Source organism: Eurosta solidaginis, chromosome 1 (assembly GCF_040869045.1).
Source record: "Eurosta solidaginis isolate ZX-2024a chromosome 1, ASM4086904v1, whole genome shotgun sequence".
Taxonomy (NCBI): Eukaryota; Metazoa; Arthropoda; class Insecta; order Diptera; family Tephritidae; genus Eurosta; species Eurosta solidaginis.
The window spans coordinates 146260787-146287188 of NC_090319.1; the positions used below are offsets into that span (position 1 = coordinate 146260787).

General features: G+C 37.3%; 1 protein-coding gene across 2 annotated transcripts in view; it reads right to left on the reverse strand.

Annotated features, from left to right (window-relative positions):
- The window catches only part of Gnmt (Glycine N-methyltransferase), a 524032-nt gene that overhangs the window by 296772 nt on the left and 200858 nt on the right, over window positions 1-26402 (reverse strand). For both annotated transcript variants that reach the window (XM_067759928.1, XM_067759929.1), the window contains 2 exons: window positions 5870-5997; window positions 5550-5806 (listed from right to left, as the gene is read on the reverse strand). In XM_067759928.1, coding sequence (XP_067616029.1) covers window positions 5550-5806; window positions 5870-5997 — 385 coding nt within the window. The remainder of the gene's footprint in view (window positions 1-5549; window positions 5807-5869; window positions 5998-26402) is intronic.

Genomic DNA, 26402 nt, shown 5'->3' on the forward strand with positions numbered 1-26402 from the left:
ACGAAAAAACGGATGAAACATGGTAATTGGATTGGTTTATTGACGCGAAATATAACTTTATAAAAAACTTTGTAAAATGGTTGTGACACCTACCATATTAAGTAGAAGAAAATGAAAGAGTTCTACAGGGCGAAATAAAAACCCTTGAAATCTTGGCAGGTATTACATATATAAATAAATTAGCGGTATCCAACAGATGATGGTCTGGGTCACCCTGGTCAACATTTTGGTCGATATCTGGAAAACGCCTTCACACCACTCCCTTTTAAAACTCTCATTAATACCTTTAATTTGATACCCATATCGTACAAACTCATTCTAGAGTCACCCCTGGTCCACCTTTATGGCGATATCTCGAAAAGGCGTCCACCTATAGAACTAAGCCCCAACGCCCTTTTAAAATACTCATTAACACCTTTCATTGAATACCCATATCGTACAAACATATTCTAAAGTCACCCCTGGTCCACCTTTATGGCGATATCTCGAAAAGGCTACCACCTATAGAACGAAGGCCCACTCCCTTTTAAAAATACTCATTAACACCTTTCATTTGATACCCATATCGTACAAACAAAGTCTAGAGTCACCCCTGGTCCACCTTTATTGTTATACCTCGAAAGGCGTCCACCTATAGAACTAAAGCCTACTCCCTTTTAAAATTGTCATTAACACCTTTCGTTTGATACCCATATTGTACAAACGTATTCTAGAGTCACCCCTGGTCCACCTTTATGGCGATATCTCGAAAAGGCGACCACCTATACAACTACCACCACTACCTTTTAAAACCCTCATTTATACCTTTAATTTGATACCCATGTCGTACAAACAAATTCTAGGGTCACTCCTGGTCCACCTTTTTGGCGATATCTCGAAACGGCGTCCACCTATGGAACTAAGGATCACTCCCGTTTAAAATACTTATTAGCACCTTTTTTTTGATATCCATATTGTACAAACAAATTCTAGGATCACCCCTGGTCCACCTTTATGGAGATATCTCGAAACGGCGTCCACCTATACAACTACCACCACTCCCTTTTAAAACCCTCATTTATACCATTAATTTGATACCCATATCGTACAAACAAATTCTAGAGTCAACCCTGATCCACCTTTATGGCGATATCCCTAAATGGCGTCCACCTATAGAACTATGGCCCACTCCCTCATCAAATACTCTTTAATGCCTTTCATTTGATACACATGTCATACAAACACATTCCAGGGATTCCCTCCTACATGGTTATTTTCCCTCATGTTGTCACCATAGCTCTCAACTGAGTATGTAATGTTCGGTTACACCCGAACTTAACCTTCCTTACTTGTTAAAGCTATATTTGAATGGGGACATCAAGATCATATAAAAGCCTTGGGATTCGACACAACTGCCGTAAATACAGGCCGTTTTAATGGAACCTGAACGACTATTGAACACAGTCTTCAAAAGCAGCTTCTTTGGCTACCTTGCCGTCATCACGTTTTGGAAGTCGTATTAAAAAGTGCCTTTGAAGTTAACATGAGCAAAAACGAAAGCCCAAATATAAAAATATTTGAGCAATTTAAAAATACATGCGGAAATATTAACCAGTCTGGAATGGAAGATAATGATGTCAAAAAATATTTAACAGAAGATAAAGATACAATACTTGAATTTGTGAACGATGCGATCAAAACTAAACAGCCAAGAGATGCTTACAAAGAGTTTCTTGTGCTAACACTAATATTTCTTGGCGATACTCCACCTATTCGCGTTACAGCTTTTCGCTCCCCTGTGGCTGTCCACCACGCAAGATGGATGGCAAAAGCTATATACTGTTTAAAAATATTCGTATTTTGACGTGAATTTGATTTGGCAGTAAAGAGAGGAAAGCTTTACGTAATATATGCATGTGTTTCAATATATGTTGGGATGTGGTTCTCTGCCCCTTCTGCTGCACAAGCATTATAAAAAGATTTCCAGATTACGAAAAAACTGGATTCGTTTAAAAAAACTGATATATCTCAAGTTGCATTACACAAATTTAAAAACCACTTATGGTACTTGAGTCCTGAATGTGTGGCTTTAGCATTTTTTGATAACAGTGTTTCTGCTGATTCAAAAAAAGAGATGGTGAATGCATTGAGTCATGAGACTGTAGATGAAGACGTTAAACGTGCCTCAATTCAAAATTTAAATGTTAAGCATGTTATTGAAGGCGGAATGGATCAGTTCATTTCTTCTGAGGCAAACAATTTTTTTCTTAGCTTTAAAATCAATACAGCATATTTGAAAAATGATCCAAGTTTATGGCACGCGGATAGTAATTTTAAAACTGCTCTTCAAATTGTTAATGACATTCACGTGGTAAACGATTCAGCTGAACGAGCGGTGAAATTGATGAAAGACTACAACCCAATGCTCACAAAAGACGAGGAACAAAAACAATTTATATTGCAAGTTATCAAAAACTATCAAAAACAATTTCCTTTGAGCACGAAGGGGATTTTATTACAAAACTTTTTATAATTACACAATTTGTCCAAACGACCCTACTTTTTTCATAAAAATACATTTTATAACATTGAGCTGTAAACTGAATTTACCTTGGAATTTTATATTGAAATGTATGTACCTTCTACTTATAAGTATTTATTAAATACGCTACATATATATAAATATGTACATTGAGCCCCTTTATATTTTACTACTCGATGTATAGCTATGATATCTAAGACTCATGAATTATATTTATATCCATGAATTTTATTTATATTTATATCCATAATAGTATAACAGTTCACACTTCGCCGCTCTGGCAACCCCTTCCGTGAGTTGACAGGTCGGTTTTGTGTGTACATACACATATTATTGTTGTTGACACTTAATTATTATTCGACTTTTATCCAAATCGTGTGTGACAAAGTTGAATTAGTAAAAAGAAAATAAAGTCTTGTACAACCAATCGAAATTCGTGGCCTAGATAGAAATTATTTGTTAAATTTATTATTGATAAAACAATCCTTACATAAAGTGCCCTTGATAAGCGCCAACTATTATTCTCACATAATGGTCCTACAGGAAAGCCTCACTCTGCATTGTGAACAATTTGAATTGCGCATAAAGAACAAAAAAAAAAATAAAGGGATCTAGTGCCACCGCCACCGCCACCGTAAGCACCCACATCGCATCGACATCATATCCCCACACCAAAGCGCCAATACCACCGCCGCATCCACAACAGCTACATCCCGCCAGGAGAGGAAGGTAAATTGTACATTGATCACACCCCCTTAACCACCATTTAATACAATAAATAACCATCAGGCAAAGAATGCGAAGATATGTGAAAATTTCGCTGTTATCTTTTAATTTGGTTTGTTCTGGATTAAATATTAATGTTAAAGAAAACTAATACAGAGCAACATTGTTCATCAGATATGCGTCTAGAATATTTGTGAATAAAGTTTTTCTATAAAATAAATATTACTGAAGTTAAGAACAATCAAAGCGAGCCATAGTGAGAAAAATGACATTTATAGCAAACTTTCAAGGTACGCCCAATAACTATGCAAACGATCTACAATTTTTTGTATATAATTTTTTTCTAATTTGGAATAAATCTAAGGGGTTTGCCAAGTGAAAATACGTAAAAAAAAATAGCGGTCACACTAATGTATATTCAAATTTACATGTACTTTCTTGTTTTGCTTACATGTTTTTTTTAAGTGTTATTTCCGAGAAATTTGCTGTATTTGTTTTATAAACTGTTTTGTACAAATATAAACTGTAGCTATTGTTCTCTTGGAAAAAAATATACCAACTTCTACCACTATTTTAATTTTTCGTCTGCTGACATTCTCTTTTTAAAACTCCATGCACTGCTCCCAAGCATTCGACAATTTTAAGTGCTGCACTCTTCTGAGAGAGAGCTCTCTTGCCCCTTCTGCTTCGTGCACGGGACTTCTTGACTCGCCACTACTTTCGCTCCCCGAATCCGACGCATCGCTTGTCGCGAATTTTTCTTTTTTGGTTTGTGTCTAAGTTCTCTCTCTCTCGTCCTCTTAATAAGTATTCGATCTTGAGTTGTTCACCTTGGTCTTAGGACCTGCCGCCCGAATTGGACTCGGCGGTGTAACATTAAATATGGCGAAGTTAGTCGTCTGCTGCATCAGCAACTTTGACTGTGATAAGGCTTCCCGAGGCGGCCCTTTATCCCCTGCCTGCAAGTCAACCAATAGGCACAGTCCGCATAACACATTGGATAAGGGGGGTTGGGTAGTTCTTGGTCAGTACATCCTAATGCCCTTCCATGATGCGGGCCAGCGTAGATGGAGTGCTGAATGGTAAAAGTTTCGGGTATAAAAGCAAAAAAATAAATACAAGGAGCGATATATCTCCGAAGAGAATTTTGGTGGGTTTCTCTTCCAATTTGCGTCGTGCTCCTTTGCAATTTTTCCAACAACGGCATCTTCAAAGCATATGAGTTTTTACTGAGAAGCTTTCCATGACAGATATACAATCGTATCGAGATGCAACCCGGCTTTCCGGAGTTGAGCCTAGGATCTTCGGTATGGTAGGCGTAGCACGCTACCACCACACCAGGGCGGCCGCCATATAGTATGGTCATATGTTTCGGCCACCGGCGAAGTCGACCAGCTTTAGTTCATTAGGAGAGGCTCTCCTGACGAAGTCTCTCTCCCACCACCAATTGGACACCGAACTGACCGCTCCAGTCACATTTCTTAATGGATTTCTTTCCAGATTTTGTCCATCGTATCTCTTCGGTGCTGATATCAGCTTTTGTCTTCACGAGAACACCAACTAGCCGGGCATCTGCACCAATCCTATTAAGGGAACGTACATTCAAGGTGCAAGCCCACAAATAATAGTCCTTTAAACGTTTGCAATGATCGTCATCAGTAAAGGGATTTATTTTTTTCCGAGACTTGTTGTGTATTTTCATTAGAGTGTGGTCTTACGTGGCTGGTCTGAAGCCCAGGTCACAACCCGATCAGGAGGATGAGAGAATTATAGCACGCTTATACAGCCAGCGGCTTGCTAGCCTTTAAAACGATTATGTCGAATTGGTATAGCCAGCGATTCACTTTATAATAAGAAATCAGTGTCGCCGTTAATTAATAAGGTATCACAACGGACAACATCAGTGTTCAACTGAGCTGCTTCCACCTAGTTGGAGCAGCAGCCACCTAATCTAACCCAGTATGGAGCGTGGGAAACTAAAGCAAAAAACCATTACTTTGAAAATGGGCCTCTAAGTCGTAATTTGGGTTCGATAAGTGATATCAGCTGTCATTATCCGTTGATGTTCCAAAACGGGGAGAAACGGTTTCCTAGCACTTAAACTTTAACTGGGAACAATTCGTGTGAACAAATCCACAAAATTCTGAACTCCCTTAGTTAGAAAACTAATTCTACAAAAACGAAATATCTAGTTTTCTAGATTGAGGGAGCATTTCAATGCCGAAAAAACGCTGATTTTTCTTATTGCAATAGCTTCTTATTTTAACTGATTCTAGACATTTGGTTTTTAATGAATACTTACATTATAATATATACTTTTTGCTGGTGTCTCTCCCGTTTCTAAAATGTGATCGTAATTGCGATGATCAATAAGCAAAATTCCGCCAGGCTTTAAACACTTTTTGAAATTATTTATAGCCTGCTTATGATAACTTTGATCTCCGCTATTATCCATGAGATGTGCAAATGAATTTCCTAAGCAAATTACCGCATCAAATCCGTCACCAACAATTGGTTTTATATCATCGTATAAAGTTATCCAGTTCGCTTCTTCAATAACTGCCGAAATAAGATTAAATTAGTATTATTATTATAGCATGAACTTAGAATACTAGCTCTTACTCCACTGGTCGAAAGCTCGCTCTTGACGTCGATTCCAACGCTGCTTTAATGCATATTTCAACATTTTGTCTGAGGCGTCGACTGAAACCACATTATATCCTTCCTCTAATAACATAATCGAGTCAATGCTAGAAATTTTATTTTATTTTCAGAATATATTTTTCAGATCATGAAAGAAAATTATTGTACATATCGTAAGTTTAATTCACAAAAGCCCTAACCAATAGATTTTTCGAAACTGCGTTTTTCACAGATTTTGGCATGATATATAAAAGTTCTCCCTCAGTTAAAGTTTAAAAATATCAGAACCAATAACAACGGTGCTATACCACTTTGAAAATGCCATATCTGCTTGTAGTGAATTTGGACATAAAATATTGTCACGGATATTAGCATCACTAAGCTATACCATCACTAAGGCGATGCTAAGGCCATGCTAAGCGGTATTTACGTCAATAATCAAATCATGTATACACATATATAAGGCAGCCGAGAGATGTCACACACAGATGCGTTTACTCATACGCCTATGTGTGTGCGAGAGACTGTAAACTACAAACTCACATACATCTGAGAGACGCTGAAAATTAGACAATTGTAAACAAGTATAAATTATATGAGAACTATAAACACACGAAATAGTTGGTAAGTTCTGTAAATAGAAGAGCCTAGATGTATGCAGCGTAAACTATAAAAGCGGCGCAAGCGAGTAAGAAGTAAATCAGTTTCATTTGAGTTATTAATCAGTTTGGTTATTAAGCAAGCTATTCGTTGCAAAATATAAGTGTTATTGTGAAGTACTTTAATAAAGGCCATTTTTTCATTATTCAATATTGAAGTTATTTATTCAACAGTTTAGCGATACGAACGTTGGCAGAAGATTGCAAATAAGGGGAATTCCAGTAAAATCGTTACAATTGGTGTCAGAAGAGGAATTGTTGAATAAATTCCAGAGGACAACAAGGACATGGCGAAGTTCAGTGAACTGAAGATCCAGCAACTAAAGAAGGAGTTGGAGAGCCGTGGATTGAATACAAGCGGCGTTAAACTTGAACTTCAGGAACGGCTACGAGAGGCAATGGAAGCAGAAAGAATTGATGTGGAAGAGTATGTCTTTCATCTTGATGGCGAGGAGACAACAAAAATTGAAGAGAAAAACGAAACATCGCAGACAATAACCAGCACAAACTTGAACATGATATTGGCTGCAATAACTGATCAAACATCGACAATAACATCCAAGATGGAAGCGCAAGAGGCACGTATAACAGAAATGTCATCACAAATATCCACAAATATGGCATCCCAACTGGAATCGCAAGAGACACGCATAACATCCAAGATGGAAACTCAGCTGGAAGCACAGGAGGCACGTATTTCAGAAATGTCATCGCAAATGTCATCTCAACTGGAAGAGCAGAAGATATATATGGCATCCCAGCTGGAATCACATGAGACACGTATTTCAGAAATGTCGACACAGATTACATCAAAGATGGAAACACAACTGAAAGAGCAAGAGGCGCGTATATCATCAAAACTCTAAGCGCGTATGGACGAGAAAATAACGCAGTTTGAAGAGAAATTCGAGGCAGAGGTGGATGCGTTGAGAGGTCGTATACAGGAATTGCAACTTAATCGGCCGGCTGCTTCAGCGATTAATACGAAGGTAAAAACTCCATCTTTTGACGGTTATGTTCCTTTCCAGGTCTTCAAGCTACAGTTTGGGAAGACCGCAGCAGTGAACAACTGGAATGCGGAAGATAAAGTTGCTGCACTCCTCGTGGCATTGAAGGGGCCAGCAGCGGAAATCCTATATACGATTCCCGAAGGAGAGCGGAACAATTATGGTTGCTGCTGTAGAATGGCGTTATGGAAGCGAGCATAGAAAAGAGATATACCAAATGGAGTTGCTGAACCGCTTCCAGAGGCCTGGTGAAACATTGCAAGAGTTTGCGTCGGATATTGAAAGGCTAGCACATTTAGCGAATGCGGACGCACCCGTGGAGTACACTGAAAGGGTAAAGATTCAGAGATTTATAAATGGCACAAAGGACGTCGAAACAAAGCGAGCTACATACGCAAACCCAAAGCCAACATTCGCAGAAATGGTGTCACATGCTCTGATTCAGGAAACAGCGTCGCTTCTGTGTAAGCCAGTTTTCAAAGCACGCCGTGTGGAAGTAGAAAGGCCAGAGTGGGTAGACGCAATATTGGAGGCGCTGAAAGGATCGCTAAAGCGGAGCGAAAAAGTTACCAAATGTTTCAAATGCGGGAAGTCCGGTCACATTGCACGTCATTGCGATCTTGGTCCTAATAGTTCCAAACGCAAAGCTGGAGGAAATGAACAAGAGCGTGTCGGATGTAAAGAACGAAAACTTGCCCGGCTATTGAATGTCCTGTGATATCTGTGTCGCAAATTGGAAGGAAATCAAGCAGTCTTACCGTCAGAGGGAATGTGGATGGCAAGGAGCGTGAACTGACTGTAGATACGGGCGCATCTCATTCCTTGATCCGATCTGACTTGGTCAACAGGAGAGTAAAACCGTTACCTGGAGCGAAGTTGCGTACGGTCACTGGTGAGTATAACCAAGTCCGGGGAGAAGTGATCTGTGAAGTCTTAATTGGGAAGGTCATGGTTTTACACAAATTCGTTTTGCCGGAGATCGTTGATGAAGTCATATTGGGAGTGGACTTCTTGGTTGACCGTGAAATCAGGATCGATATGCGGAGAAAAATTATGCGCTATAAGAACCAGGACATACCACTTAACTTTAGTTTGGAAAAAGGGTTCAGCAGTAATCGGGTACTGGTGGAGAAGACTCGACAAAGGCCACGAAATTCAAAGGTAAAGGTTGATGGAACAAATGGGCCAAACAAATCAAAACCGAGGTACCTGTGAGAGAAACACTGGCATTGAAAAGCCCTAAAGGGCGTACTAAAACGAAGGAAAGGATTTCGCAGAAAGAATGCAAGGGTGGTTTCAAGCCAAGGCATACTACTGTTGTGAAGCGTCGGAACGATACTGATTATGCAAAGCAAATCCGTCCAGCGCAAGCTCTACGAAGTAGTTCATTGGCCAAACAACAGAGTGTGAAGGAACGGCCCAGAGTAATGAGTAGTAAGATGAAACACTGGCATGACAAGAACTTTAATTCGGAAGGTTTCTTGGCGGGAGACTTGGTACTGTTAAACAACCCTCACCGGCGGAAAGGTGTTCCAGCCAAATTTCGGTGCAGTTGGGAAGGCCCGTACAAGGTTGTGAAGAAGATCAGTGATAAGAGGAAATTAATAAGTTATCCAAATGTGGCCTCAGCTAAAAAATCTAAACTACATTACCATACCTTACCCATACCTAGGCCGCCTATAAGTTTTGAAGCCTCAAGCGAAAGTGACTCCGAAGCAGATAATTCAGACAGTGAACCAGAAGGAGAGGTCCCACATCGAGAGATTTGAAATTATCGAAATTTGTAAGCGAAGTTCTAGGATGTCGTTTGCAGCAATGGGGCAGCCTGGGCCCTTCGACGAGTACTTCCAAATTTTGAAATAGACACAAGACTTTCTCTTATTTTTTTACTAAAAGTGAAAATATTTGCTACTGCCATGATGTTGAAGGTTTATTTGAAGCACTAAAATTAGAAAATAAAGTGGATGATTGGCGATTGTTTATAGAAATTTCAAAGCATAGCTTAAAAGCAGCATTACTCCATAAAGGAAATTCGTTACCGTGAATACCAGGCACATTCTGAGAATACTAAAAAACTTATTTAAGCATATCCAATTTACATGAGCTCATTCAATATAAACAATTTAATTGGAAAATTTGTGCGGACTTAAAGGTAAACAGTTTCGGTGGTACAATTTAAAATAAATAGTATATGAAATACATCCCAGGTTGTAGCTATACTTCACGGAATTCAAGGAGGTTTCACTAAATATTGCTGTTTTCTACGTCTTTGGGACAGCCGTGCTAGAGAACCCCATTATATTCAGGAAAACTGGCCACAAAGAGCTGAGTATGAACCAGGTGCCTTCAATATCGCAAATCCGCTTTTAGTTAATCCCGAACGAGTTATTTTGCCAGCACTTCACATCAAATTAGGATTAATGAAAATTTTTGTAAAGGCTTTAAATAAGGACGCGCCATCCTTCCAGTACCTAACGAAATTTTTCCCTAAAATAACTCAAGCCAAATTAAAAGAAGGTATATTTGTTGGTCCGCTAATTAGAAAGTTGCTGAAAGACGAAAATTTTGCGAATCATTTATCATCCGTAGAAGCAGCGACTTGGGACAGCTTTAAGCAAGTCGATAGTGGATTTCTTGGCAACAACAAAGATCCCAACTATAGAGAGATGGTCAAAGCCTTGTTGAAAAACTACAGTGCTATTAAATGCAACATGTCCCTCAAGATGCATTTTTCGCATTCACATTTGGATAATTTTCCTGCAAACCTAGGTGCTGAACACTACGGACTCAATCAGTCTATGTGAGGTCCTCATGGACCGGCCAGTTCAACCTAGGTGCTGAAAGTGATGAACAGGGTGAAAGGTTTCACCAAGACCTCATGATTTTTAAAAAGCGTTACCAAGGTTTTTGGAATGAAGAAATGGTGGGAGATTATTGCTGGACAAACCCAGAAAATTATAAACGGGTAGTTAAAAGTATCCACGTCCCTCACTATTGACCAGGGATGCACCTTAACGTTAAGCTAATCGTTTATCAAAAAATTTCCACCGTTTCCGTTGAAACACTTCGAAATATTATCGATAAAGAAATTATCAAGATAAATTGTATCTCGTTTTTAACCGAAACGAAAAGCTTTCGTTAACGTTAAAAACGTTAACGAAAACGTGATACTTAATGTTTGAATTGTGCTGGCAATGCTATAGCCATGGTGAAGCCGTAAGGTGGCAACAACGAGCGCACATACACACACAAACTCTATGTAATTTGTTTGTGTAATTCGTTGGTGGTAATGTCAAAAATACTCTGAGAAATGTTCGTACTGTCAAAATTCATGAGAAAAGTTGCAATCAGCTTGGATAATGCTTTCACCTTTAATGACTCCGCCATCAATCAGCTTTGCCAGCATAGTTTGAAATTAATAATCAACATAAACGATTTGATTTCGTTTTGATATGGCAGAAAACGAAACGAAATCATTTCGTTAATTTGACGATCTTAACGTTAATAAACGAAACGAAATGACTTCGTTTCGTTTATTAACGTTGATTATCTTAACGAAATGATATCGTTTCATTGGTTAAGCATGCCTGCTATTGACCACCACGGTAAAATCGCTCAATTTGACTTTTTTGAGATGTAGATATGTATGTATTTAATGTTGTTATCGTTGTTGTTTTTTACTGAATTGATGATTTATACTCATATTAATCAATTGAATACGGTTTAACGTGCAAACATAAGTATGTCTATAATACAACGTTATAAAAAAACAAGTAAGGAAGGCTAAGTTCGGGTGTAACCGAACATTACATACTCAGTTGAGAGATATGGAGACAAAATAAGGGAAAATCACCATGAAGGAAAATGAATGTAGTGTAAACCTGGAATGTGTTTGTATGACATGGGTATCAAATAGAAAGTATTAAAGAGTATTTTAAGAGGGAGTGGGCCATAGTTCTATAGGTGGACGCCATTTAGGGATATCGCCATTAAGGTGGACCAGGGCTGACACTAGAATTTGTTTGTACGATATGGGTATCAAATGAAAGGTGTTAATGAGTACTTTAAAAGTGAGTGGGCCTTAGATCTATAGGTGGACGCCTTTTCGAGATATTTCCAAAAAGGTGGACCAGGGGCGATTCTAGAATTTGTTTGTAAGATTTGGGTATCAAATAAAAGGTGTTAATGAGTGTTTTAAAAGGGCGTGGGCCTTAGTTGTATAGGAGGACGCCTTTTCGAGATATCGCCATAAAGGTAGACCAGGGGTGACTCTGGAATTTGTTTGTAAGATATGGATATCAAATGAATGGTGTTAATGAGTATTTTAAAATGGCGTGGGCCTCAGTTCTATAGGTGGACGCCTTTTCGAGATATCGCCATAAAGGTGGACCAGGGATGACTCTAGAATTTGTTTGTACAATATGGGTATCAAAGGAAAGGTGTTAATGGGTATTTTAAAAGGGAGTGGTGGTAGTTGTATATGTAAATTCGTTTTCGAGATATTGACCAAAATGTGGACCAGGGTGACCCAGAACATCATCTGCCGGGTAACGCTAATTTATTAATACGAACAATATTCCTGCCAAGATTCCAAGGGCTTTTGATTTCGCTATGCAGAACTTTTTCATTTTCTTATACTTAATATGGTAGGTGTCACACCCATTTTACAAAGTTTTTTCTAAAGTTATATATTGCGTAAATAAGCCAATCCAATTACCATGTTTCATCCCTTTTTTCGTATTTGGGGTATAGAATTATGGCATTTTTTTTATTTTTCGTAACTTTCGATATCGAAAAAATGGGCTTGGTCATAATCAGATTACGGCCATTTTTTACACCAATACAAAGTGAGTTCAGATAAGTACCTGAACTGAGTTTAGTAAAGATATATAGATTTTTGCTCAAGTTATCGTGTTAACGGCCGAGCGGAAGGACAGACGGTTGACTGTGTATAAAAACTGAGTTTAGTAAATATATATAGATTTTTGCGCAAGTTATCGTGTTAACGGCCGAGCGTAAGGACAGACGGTTGACTGTGTATAAAAACTGGGCGTGGCTTCAACTGGTTTCGCCCTTTTACACAGAAAACAGTTATTGTCCTAGAATCTAAGACCCTACCAAATTTCACAAGGATTGGTAAATTTTTGTTCGACTTATGGCATTAAAAGTATCATAGACAAATTAAATGAAAAAGGGCGGAGCCGCGCCCATTTGCCAAATTTCATCATGATATCTTCAACGACTTCCAAATTCAGCTTGCAAAACTTTTAAATTAACTTCTATTAAAAGTGGGCGGTGCCACGCCCACTGTCAAACATTTTAGTAATTTTCTATTCTGCGTCATAGGTTCAACTCACCTACCAAGTTTCATCGCTTTATCCGTCTTTGGTAATGAATTATCGCACTTTTTCGGTTTTTCGATATCAAAAAAATGGGCGTGGTTATAGTCCGATATCGTTCATTTTATATAGCGATCTGAGATAAGTGTGTAACAGAGCCATAATAAATAACAAAACGTCACCCTGTGTTCAAGTTGCTGCAACACCCGTTGTCTACCCACGGGTGTGGAACAACTTGAACACAGAGCAATTCGGCTCTAAATATTCATTTTGTATGCATACATTCCTTTTTTTTTAAATAATACATGAAATATAGATCCCAATTTATAAATAAAAGGCTTTTTGACTTTTCGGGGAAAAAATTGGTTTCTAAAATTTTTAAATAAAATGAAGAGCATAATTGGTTATGGGCGGGGCCTATCAGCGCGACCTCTTCTTTTTGGTTTGTCCAAATACACATCTTGGCGATGTTGTGAAGCGTTCATAATAATTTCGCGTGGGTTCTAGAAGTCCGAAAGGGTTCCGCGCTGATCCCGAAATTATCCCAAAATGATCATGGGGAAGTCCCTAAATCATCACAAAATGACCCCAAAATGACCCCGCGGTACTGCCCAAAGATATCCCGAAATTACCCCCAATGACCCCGGGAGGACCAGGAGGGATTCTCCAAAACCATGCCGGAATGTACACCAAATGACCCCGAGGTAGTCCCCAAAACTATGCCGCAACGACCACCAATGACCCCGGGAGGACCAGGAGGGATTCCCCAAATCCATGCAGGAATGACCACCAAATGATCCCGGAAGGACCCCGAAGGAGTCCCTAAAACCGCCCCGAAATGCCCCAGAATTACCTCTGGAGGACCCCAAAATCATACCGGAATGGCCGCAAATGACCCCGGGGGTGTCCCCAAAAATGGAATTACCACCAAATAGCTCCGGGAGGACCCCGAAGGAGTCCCCGAAACTATCCCGGAATAACCCCCAAATTACCTCGAGGAAGTTCCCAAAACCATCACGAAATGACCACCAAATGACCCCGGGATGACCAGGAGGGAGTCCCCAAAACTATGCCAAAATGACCTCCAAAAGACCCCGGGAGGAGCCCAAGGGAGTCTCAAAAACCATGCCGAAATGACCCCAAAAACCCCAGGAGAATCGCGAAGGAGCCCCTGTAATGGGCCCCAAACGACGCTGGGAGGACCCCGAGGGATTCCCTGAAATGCCCCAAAAATGTACCCCAAAGGACCCCGGGATAATCCCCAGGGTGTCCTAGGAATTAAAACCAAATGAACCCCAAAAAACCCCGCGAATACTCCCCAAAATCATCTCAATATTACCCTCAGAAGTTTCAGAACTACACGCGAACTGGTTACGCACATGGGTATATTTTCAGAGAATCTCGAGGGTTCATATTTTTATTTTTACATAATTGAATAAAAATTGAAATTTTCTTGTTATTCCATATTTTTTAAATAAAGAAAATAACTAAACTCTTTACTCAAAATTTAAAAAAATAAGAATGACCGATTATCATCAAGAAATGCTTGAATAAAAAATAACTTCTTATTCATCAATCATAAAATTTTAAATAATGAATAATTTTTTATTTTAATTTGTTTTATTTCAAAATGACTCAACCCTGATTCCAGGTGGATGCCCTCAACGCATATTCCTTTAAACGTTTGCTATGGTTATATGTACATATACATATCTTAAGGATACATTTAAAGAGAAACGTACCGAATATGAAATGATTGAAAAGACTTTTGATCGACTTATGGCGATAAAAAAAATGTTTATTCAATGATTTGGGAAAAATTTAAACAACGTGCATTAGGACGGACAAGGGGGCAGCTATTTCGGTTATACCTTGTAAGTCTCTTCAAAGCCTTTTCTCCCTGGAGTTGGATTTGAACCCGCACTCCTACGATGGTTTCAACCATATATCTACTGGTTGTTGTTGTAACAGTTCTTCGCCCCATCCAATTGGAGCAACCACTCACAAATTGTCATCAATATCCTCTAACGGGAAACCTAAGGGGTGGCCACAGAGATGGTGGTGTTTAAGGCGGAGGTTCCACATTGCAATTGAAAAGATGGTTGGTGTCATGTGGGGACACGTCATAAGCAGGACATATATTACACTGGTCAACAGTGATTTTGGTGCAGCCCTAATTGTAACCAAATTTGGTAGTACTCTGTACCCTGATAAAAACTGTATACTTACTTTTTTAATGCTACGTACAGTTTTCTAGATAGGGTCAAGGACCGCTTTATAAGAGGTTAAGGCATGTATGGCCCCATAACTTTGTTTCTGTTTATTCTATCAACACAGTTTTGATTTCGTTGAAAAGAGATTTCGCCGCAATTCCTGGCATAGAGGTCCGACGCCTTGGGATGCCCATGTTTATGTATATTCAACAGAAACTGTTTATTCAAAATTTATTTCTCCTTCACTATGTATGTATGTGGTGCGTATATTCTTCAAGTGAATAAACCAATTTCAAGCATAGGGGCATATAGGCCGCTTCTTTTCATGCTGTGGGAGGTGGCTTTAAAATGGATGAAGAGGTGCTGTGTTTCGATTCTTATTTCGCAGGTTTTTCCAATCAAATCTGGTCGACGGTAGATTTATCCAGTCTGCAGCCGCACTTATAAGGTCCAGTCAGCCATTTTACGATGGGCCTCGACATTTCGCAAAATGCGCTTGACAGGAGCTTATATGCGATACTAAGAAGGCTGATTCCGCAATAGTTGGCGCAGTTTGCAGGATCCCCTTTCTTGTGGACCTGGCAAAAAACACTTAGATAAACATTTCACAAGGTATTTTATATTAAATTATTATACATAGAAAATTAGTAAATTAGAAAAAAAACTAAGTTCATAGACCGTATAGCCGAAAACCCATGACGGTTTATCATCAGCGATTCACACATTGACGGCTTGACGTTTAGCGCATCAAACCATCAATGCAAGTTTTTATTTAAAACCTGTTTTCTAATCTTTGTTGTTTTTACAACCGTCGATTGAATGCGCCAATCAGGTGCTATTATCTCCATTGTAAATCTTACCAAGTAGCGCAACTAACAGCTGATCGCTGAAAACTAACACATTCACACGAACAGTGCTAGACTCAGTTTCAAAAAAAAAATTTTTTTATTATTTAGCATAAATTTTAAAATGAGATAATCCTTACCAATTGATGTATATATGGAATATATAAGGCGTAATTTTTGTTATTAAAAGAAGCTTTTTATTATATTAAAGCCTTTATCAATTTTATTTAACAGTTTCATGCGTTTTTAAAGCATTTTCGTGCATTGAAATACAACCATGTGCTTATACGTTTTGACATTACCTGTCATACACTTTCGTATTTGCCATTCTCATTGTTTCTAAATTCGTAAACAATGACTGCAGTTATTCGGTGTGATTTTTCGAAAAAATGTATTATTTTTGTGAAATTTTATACTTAATCTGTTGTATTGTGGTGGTCAAAAAGGTTTTATGCAACAATACTTTGCCTCACAACGCGACAATGTATTTCGTAATGTCGAAGTACTTATGACTAAGCAATTTTCTATGTTTCGGGAGCCATAACTTGAAGAAAAATTAACACAGCATAATGAAATTGGGTTAAAAGGGTCGAAGACTAGAATAATAAGCTATAACTGAGCAAAAAATAGTTTTGATTCAATATATTTCACTTATCAAGTTTTGTTGTAAGAGGAAATCGGGAGACATTTTTTTTTTTAAACGGGCGGCGCCACGTGTTATGTAGAAAAGTAATTTATCTGAAATGAAATGTGCAATTGAAGCTCACGCTGAGTATATAATGTTCGGTTACACCCGAACTTAGACACCTTTACTTGTTTTCAATTTACTTCAATAGAATTCTTACCGCGAATGTTGCTCTATCAATAAAATATAGCAGAACAATAACATTTCACCTGGGAGATAATTTAGGCGATGCATTAAAAAGGGAAGTGTTGAATGTTCGGGCAAACATATTGTCAATAATTTTTGATGAAACAACGGACTTATCAGAAAAAGACTTGTTTTAGTGGTTAGATATTTCGATCGGTATTTAGTTATTAGACTGTTGAAACTTTTAAGACGTTTGATTTTTAGTCTGAGTTTAAAACTCACACTTACTGAATCTAGGCTCTGGTATGAAGTTTAAACTGTTAGGGAAAAAATAAACATCTATAAAAAATAGCATTAACACCATTGCTTGGTTTTATTTCCGATTTACTGAGATTGCCACAACGAAAATTTTTGAACCGTTATCTAATAAAACCTAACTGCGCCATACATTTTATTTCATTGCAATCAAGCAAAACTAAGTTCACAACGTTTGGTTGGTGAAAGACATAGATTTGAATGTGCAGTTTGAATTAAAGCCAAGTGTCTCCTTAATTAAAATTTTATATAGGAAACCATGGAAACATCCCAATTGTTTGTATACCAATAAAATAAAACTAAAATTTGGTCATTTTTTTTTGAGATCTGGTCTTTTTTTCTATGAATTTCGGTCCTAAATGAAAACATGGTGTGGCAACCGTGTTTAGAATGCATGTGACAAGGTTGCATTTTTCAGAACCCAATTTTTTTTTTTTTTAAATAATGAAATAATAGTATGGAAGCGACTAGTAGTAATAGACATGTATATGAATATTATGAACAAAGTTTTAAACTAAAAAACTTTTTTTTTTAAATATACAGCCCAACTCTAAATTCTCTCGTAATCCTGTTCTCGCGGATTTTTTTATTCCCGCGGAAAAATTCTTTGGAATTTGGAATTTTCGAAGTCAGCTGTTTTGTCAATTGAAATTTCGTTGCGCATTTCTTATTTTGTTTAAAAAATTAAAAAGTTTAATAATTGTTGCAAATTTGTTTGAAATTAAGAAATAAAATATGAACAATGCACAGTATTGCATTTCATATGGTATTCACTGAAATGAGTAATGAATTGGTGCCACAGCAACATCAACAGAGGAGCATAAGAAGAAGACGGCGGGATAACACAAATCCACTGGAGTGCTGCTCCATTCAACAAAGCATTTTTCTGGTGGCCAATTCGATTTGAATTCGTCTTTCGTCATATGCCAAAATCTTTTTAGGCCTTCTTAAAAAATCCTTGCGCAATTTCTGGATGGCTGCATCAAACATACTAAGAGCTCTTCCGTTGCTTATGATATACTTTTCGACGTAAAATAAAGAACATCGTGGTAGAATGTATATATTTTTGCACAAATTTGTACAATTAAGTGTTTTTTCTTAAAAGAACCAATTTCCTTTAACTATTTTGATGCATTCCCTTTAATTTAACAAGTGAAAAAACTCCCAAGAAATACGAGATCCAACATTTTTAATTAATAATGATAAATAACACGTTAAGCAACTACGCTAAGGTGACTTTTGAGTCGTTTTGGCACTTGCGTTGCGTCTACATCTGACTTTGAACACACGCGAGTTATGTGGAGTGCCCCCTATACCGAAGAAAAAGGGAAAACAAGTATATTTTAAAATATACATACTTGTTCACCTAAAATAAGAACTTAGTTGTTTTAAGTAATGTTTGCTCAGGACTCCTCATCAGGCCAGCTTCACAATAAATAAAGTAAATAAGATACTTTGTTGCAACCAGCTATACTGGGCTTTGTTTATGACTCCACTTTGGAAGCATACAAATGTACAAACATACATACTTTAATAGAAACCAATTCAGTTGATGCCTCTGCTTATGTTGTTCTACAGAGGCATACAGATATACAAACTGACATACTTATTGGTGTCAACATTCGGCAATGCAAAACATTTCTGAATGAAATGAGATACCCCATTAAGCATAATAAATAATAATACTGACTGCAACTATGTAAAGTACATATGTGGGAATATGTGAATTTTTGAGTGAGCTTAGTAAATAAGTAATTATGTATTTGCATCGGAAAGATGCCTTATGTATTTAGGTTAAGGAAAAGATTGAGAAATATTGAAGAGGCAGTTGTTGCCCGGAATTTAAGTCGAACTGTCCATCTCGGTCGAGTGAAAATACTTAAAGGATAATTCTTCAAATCTGGAGAATATATAGAGTTTGTTTAACTAATTATATAAATATATTAAATAAAGAATTTTGAATAATATCAAAGCTAAGTGCCATTCTTATTTAGTGACGATCGAAACCGTAAGTAGTACCCTGCCCAACGTCTAACATAAAGACGTAACTCGCGCTTTAATTGCTTCAATCTATAAGAAACGCAACGCCAACGTCAAAGCAAAACACAAATAATTAAAAACTTAGGGGTTTTCTTGAAGTTTCTTACATGTTCTGAAAAATATAAGGCTTCTATCGCCGTTCAACTAAATAAAGAACATAATTTTGTATTCATGTCGATTTCGTGATCGATCAGGGCGACGGCGAAACATATCCTCCTGGATCGTGACGCAATCTGATGAGTGCACAATAGACCAACGGTTGCAATGCAATCCCTAATAAATTTTCTATCTATCTTCATGTTATAAAAAGAGTTGTATCTGACTCTTTCTTTTGCGTTCATTGTGACAGGGGAAATTTTAACGTCCGTTATTTCAAATTGACACTTTATTTGACGAAACACTAAACAATTTCTTTCAAATAAATTGCTTGTTAGCGTTTACCGAAGATGGTGAAAACGGCCCCTGGAATTGTTATTTTATATAGCCAAAGAAAGTTATTCATACGGAAAGCAAAAATTAGTCAGCACAAAACGAATAGTTAGAGAAAATTAAAGATATAATGCATAGGTATAAAATGTATGCAATTTATGAAATCATTTTTATTATATAAAATTAGTCTGACATATCATATTTGTCAATATTATTTTAGTTTTTCTACTTTTAATACATTTATAATATACAGTTCGAAGTAAGAAACGTGATTAATGCCTACATTTATACGCGTTTCATTTATTTTCATTGAGCAATAAGTTCGTAAAAATAAAAAGCATGTTTGTATAAAGTACATGTGAAGCCGCATTGATAAAATGAGTAATAGAATGAACTAACCTAACTACATTTTTTCATTTTCGTACTTAACTACACTCCCTTTTGTGATTCAGGACTTTGGGCATATTTTGGTAAAACTCCGAACATCATTCCTTCATTATATTTCATTCGACTGCCTTCTTTTACTGCCTTCCACTCTATTCGCATCATAACCTCAATTTAAGCTGATAAACTATATAGTAAACAATGATTATATCATTAGGCGAAGATTTTTGTTGCAGCCCATATGACTTTTCTTTAAGCTCTTGCTTTTTTAGAACTCCAGAATGCTTTTTCCGTCATTTTATTACTCTCTTATATTAGTTTCGTTTGATGTTTTTCCGATAATTTTCGTACAAAATTGAAGACTATTGCAACCTATTTTTGAGTAACTTACCGCACAGTTGGAGGCTTGAAACATAGAACACACTTCGGAACCCGGTGACAATTTAATATGGGAGAAAAAGTCATTTGCTTGGTAGAATGGGTATCGTGGAAATTCTAAAGAACGTCCGAGCTTGGAAGTTTTGCCTTCGAGTTTTAAGAAACATACGATAACTCAGACACATGAAACTTTGAATGCAGATCTGGGCTCTATTAGGTTGTAATGTTAAAGAAAAGAGAGTTTTGTAGAGCTAGATTCTTGAAAATAAGAGCATATTTCAGAACCCCATGACAGTGCGACATGAGCAAACAAAATTTTCGCTAAATGGGCAAGGGATCGTGAAAATTCGAGGCATAATACGAACTTGGAAACTTTGCTTTCGACCTCCAGGGAACACGATAATCCAGTGACCTGGTACTTTAATTTTATCTTTGGACCATGGCCGCCATCAGTAAAGGGTTGTCTTCTAATATCAGTGCCCAACTCACTTAGCAAGGATGAAAGTGCTGCTTGCATGTTTATAAAGCGAGCCGCTAGACCCAAGACAGACGCCCGTTTGCAGCTCCACCTTGTGGTGAATAGACTCTGCCTATGAAAATGCCCCAGCTAGACCTTAAACCGATCATGTCGGAGTGACCTATCCAGGTTGTCGCCTTATCACATTTGCTCACCACTAAGCTCACTATTAAACTGTTTTGTGGCTCCCCAGGGGATACTTGGCCGACATCGACTGGAAGTAGTGAGGTTCTTGAACCACAAGCGAAAGAACCGCTGTGGCCATACCCTCGTGAATGGCGGTCAAAAGCTTTTCCCACTTGCGTGGACGCACGGCTTTACTCTCCCTCCTCTCAATTAGTTAGTTAATCGGGAGACGTAGCTTAAATTTTTTTTATCCCAAATGGCAGTTTTGCATAGCAAAATGAGGTAGCTCAAAAGGCAGCCTCTGCCTTTGAGATGCAAAAAGTTTTGCAAGCTGTAATTGGCAGTCGTTGAAGATATCATGACGAAATTTGGCAGAAATGTTACTCCTATCACTATATGTGTGCCCAATAAAAATTAGCAAAATCGGATGACGAACACGCCCACTTAAAAAAAACAAATTTCAGTAAAATTTAAAAAAAATGGGCGTGGCTCCGCCTTTTTCATTTAATTTGTCTAGAATACTTTTAATGCCATAAGTCGAACAACAATGTACCAATTCCTGTGAAATCTGGTAAGGGCATAGCTTCTATGCCGGTAACTATTTTCTGTGAAAATGGGCGAAATCGGTTGAAGCCACACCCAGGGTTTACTCACCGACGATCGTCTGTCCTTCCTCTTAGCCGTTAAAACGATAACTTGAGCAAAAATCGATATAACCTTACTAAACTTAGTTCACATACTGATCTGAATGCACTTTATCTTGGTATTAAAAATGGGCGAAATCTGACTATGACCACGCCCACTTTTTCGATATCGAAAATTTCCAAAAATTAAAAAAAATTCCATTATTCTATACCAAATACGAAAAAAGGGATGAAACATGGTGATTGGATTGGTCTTTTGACGCAAAATATAACTTTGGAAAAATTTTATAAATTGGGTGTGACACCCGCCAGATTAAGTAGAAGAAAGTGAAAAAGTTCTGCAGGGCGAAATCAAAAGCCCTTGGAATCATGGCAGGAATACTGTCCATGGTATTACATATATAAATAAATTGGCGGCACCTGACAGATCATGTTCGGGTCACCCTGGTCTACATTTTGGTCGTTATCTCGAAAACGCATTCACATAAACAACTAAGGGCCACTCCCTTTAAAACCCTCATTAATACTTTTAATTTGATACCCATATCGTACAAACACATTCTAGAGTCACCCCTGGTTCACCTTTATGGCGATATCTCGAAAAGACTTCCTATAGAACTATGGCCACTCCCTTCTAAAATACTCTTTAATACCTTCCATTTGATTCCCATGTCATACAAACACATTCCAGGGCTCATTTCCCTACATGGTGGTTTTCCCTTATTTTGTCTCCAAAGTTCTCAGCTGAGTATGTAATGTTCGGTTACACCCGAACTTAGTCTTCCTTACTTGTTATATATATAGATTTCAGGCAATTCGAATAAGACGTATGTAAATAGGTATGTGGGTACTATTAATTCATGTCTTTATTTCGGCTTCGCAAGCAGATTTATCAGTTTTTCCAGGTTGATGCGACTAAATCGAATATCACAACGAAAATTTCTTTAAAGCTCTCAGTAACAGCTTTCGTTTGATATCCATATTACACACACATTCTAGGGGTATCAGGGTCCACGTTTTGGCCTATATCTCGAGACCCTAGTCACCCAGCCGCATAAAATTTACTCTGTACTAAAACACATATCAACAGCTTCAATATGATACCCATAATGTAAAAGCATATCCTTGTGTTACCCTGATCCACGTTTTGGCCTATATCTCGATACCCTAGTCATATGAAAATAACCCTCTGCTAAAGCACCCATCAACAGCTTTCATTTGTTATCCCTATTCTATAAACACATTCTAGGGGTACCCGGGTCCATGGTTTGGCCTATATCTCGGGGCCCTAGTCAACCGTGGGTATGAAAATTACCCTCTACTGAAGCATTCATCAACAGGTTTCATTGGTATCCTTATTCTATAAACACATTCTAGGGGTACCCGGGTTCACGTTTTGCCCTATACCTGGAGACCCTGTGCGTCGATCGCTTGAACAAAATCGACTGGCGCATCTCTTCAAACACCGGCTACCAACTAACACACATTTTAGCCTTTCTTTTTATATATAAGATGGTAACTTGATGCCAAAGGTAATGAATTTGTTTGTTTATGTGTTTTTTGTATTTATTTGTTTACATTTGCTTTACATGTGTATCTACTATGCTGACTTTTGTTTTTTGTTTTTCATTTGGACAAATTGTGTTGAAATTTTTTTTTTTTGCGCTTGCTGAGTAAAGTGGAATGCTTATAATGAGACTATTGTTTTTATTATTTTTCTTTTCTGTTAAATTATTTTTGTTATTACTAGGTGTTTTATATTGGTTTAAAAGCCTATTCTTGTAGATTACTGTTTCCTTATCTTTACTTGGGCTATCGCTATTTCCTATTCTATGTGGTATTAATGCAAAATTGTTGTTTTTATCAATATTTTTTACTCTATATGGTATTTAAAGTAAGAAATTTCGAATGCTTTTTTCCTATTCTACCGGAAACTAAAGTAAAAATATTTTTCCTATTGATATTTCCTATTCTTCCGGAATAAAATGTAAATTATGTAAAATTATTTTCCTATCGATATATTTTGTCTCAGGGCTCCACATGTCTTTTATCTAACTTAACTAAAATTATGACCTCTCTAAAAAGGCGAGGTTTTCCTAAACGATACCGGCCAAACTTATATTTATAATATTTCTAAAAAATAATAAAGATTAATGATTTATATTTCCTTACCTCCACTATTTCTATTAAACAACGCTTTTCATTGCTCTGCTAAGCTAAGATCATATAAAATAGGAAATCTGTAACTAATTATACAGAGAATTAGGAGCTGTAATTGATGGAAGAGCAAGGTAGTTTATAGTAGGGGGAGTAGTTCAACTAATGGGTAAAAAGGAAGGTACAGTGGATGTAAATTTTTATTTTTAAACATACTTTTTATACTTTCGTGTTTTCCAGCAATATATATTGTGACGAATATTAGCAACACTAAGGGATACTATCATCTCTAAGCAGATACTAAGCAGTGACTTGCATGTAAGCAAATCAATCATTGTGTCTACACATATGTACATGCCAGCAGCGGAGAGATGCTCACAAAAGTATGCAATCGGCAGCAAAGTCTTTCTCACACATACCCATGCATATATCTGAGATGGTCACAAAAGTAGGCAATCATTTGTGCAAGTATCACTCAGATATACACGCGCATATGAGAAGCTATAAACGTGCATCTGTAGTTTATAGCGGGTGAGTTTATAGCTGGTAAATAAGTGGTAAATTCTAGAAATAGAAACGCCTGGAAAGCAGCACTTTCATCCTTGCTAAGTGAGTTGTGCACTGGGATTAGAAGACAACCCTTTACTGATGGCGACCATGGTCCAAAGATAAAATTAAAGTACCAGGTCACTGGATTATCGTGAAGTTCCCTGGAGGTCGAAAGCAAAGTTTCCAAGTTCGTATTATGCCTCGAATTTTCACGATCCCTTGCCCATCTAGCGAAAATTTTGTTTGCTCATGTCGCACTGTCATGGGGTTCTGAAATATGCTCTTATTTTCAAGAATCTAGCTCTACAAAACTCTCTTTTCTTTAACATTACAACCTAATAGAGCCCAGATCTGCATTCAAAGTTTCATGTGTCTGAGTTAGCGTATGTTTCTTAAAACTCGAAGGCAAAACTTCCAAGCTCGGACGTTCTTTAGAATTTCCACGATACCCATTCTACCAAGCAAATGACTTTTTCTCCCATATTAAATTGTCACCGGGTTCCGAAGTGTGTTCTATGTTTCAAGCCTCCAACTGTGCGGTAAGTTACTCAAAAATAGGTTGCAATAGTCTTCAATTTTGTACGAAAATTATCGGAAAAACATCAAACGAAACTAATATAAGAGAGTAACAAAATGACGGAAAAAGCATCCTGGAGTTCTAAAAAAGCAAGAGCTTAAAGAAAAGTGATATGGGCTGCAACAAAAATCTTCGCCTAATGATATAATCATTGTTTACTATATAGTTTATCAGCTTAAATTGAGGTTATGATGCGAATAGAGTGGAAGGCAGTAAAAGAAGGCAGTCGAATGAAATATAATGAAGGAATGATGTTCGGAGTTTTACCAAAATATTCCCAAAATCCTGAATCACAAAAGGGAGTGTAGTTAAGTACGAAAATGAAAAAATGTAGTTCGGTTAGTTCATTCTATTACTCATTTTATCAATGCGGCTTCACATGTACTTTATAAAAACATGCTTTTTATTTTTACGAACTTATTGCTGAATGAAAATAAATGAAACGCGTATAAATGTAGGCATTAATCACGTTTCTTACTTCGAACTGTATATTATAAATGTATTAAAAGTAGAAAAACTAAAATAATATTGACAAATATGATATGTCATACTAATTTTATATAATAAAAATGATTTCATAAATTGCATATAAGTTAGCACCAACTAAGTCAACATTCGAGCTGACGCTAATGTAAAGAGCTTAGTCAGCAATACGCAAGTTGACGGCTCAAAATACTTAATAATAATTTTGAAGCAAACAGGAAAAGGCCCAGACGCCTGATCAGCAAAAACACAAATATTGTGAACGACATCCGGAATTGAATTGGGAACAACATCCGCCATGCGCCGAACGAAATAATGCTGGCACAGGTAGAATTAAGTTATATTTAGAACTAATTTACCATTTTTAAGTCAGTCAGTTGTAAGCAGTTAGTTGTAAACGTTTAGTTTTAATTAGTGAGTAAGAAAGTAAGGTCTTACGACCAATAATTAATTTAGTGAATAAATAATAATAAAGGTCTTGAGACCCAAAAAAAAATATTTTTTTAGTATCCTTAACAAAGGATGCAATAATTGGCGCCCGAGCTAAAAGGCTTGGCCTGGTAAAGTTATAGTGTTGTAAAATCGGTATAAAGCTTAATAAAGTGCCGCGAAGGAAACTGTTATCAAAAAAATTCCAAAAGTGCCACCAGTATAGCATTAACTTTCAAAAAAAGTGCCACAATACAAAAAGTGCCACAATAGAAAGAAAACCGGTAGGAAAAAAACTTTCAATAAGTACCACAAATAATAAAGTGCTACGAAAGAAAAACTATTCCAATTTGTATTACTAAACGATACCTATAAGAAGAGGCGTGAAAGGGGTAGTGAAAACTTACAAGCTTCCCGGACGCCCCAACGATACCAGCCAAGGAGCCACCCCCAGCAACAAGGTATAAGCCAGTGTACCACGAGTACCGCCAGGAAAAGGGAAAAATACACACTTATCGAGATGGAGCTGAAATTAATGTAAGAAAATATTTATATATTTAAGAAAAATATTTAAAACAAAAAATTCAAATCTACTAAATTTTGAAATTTC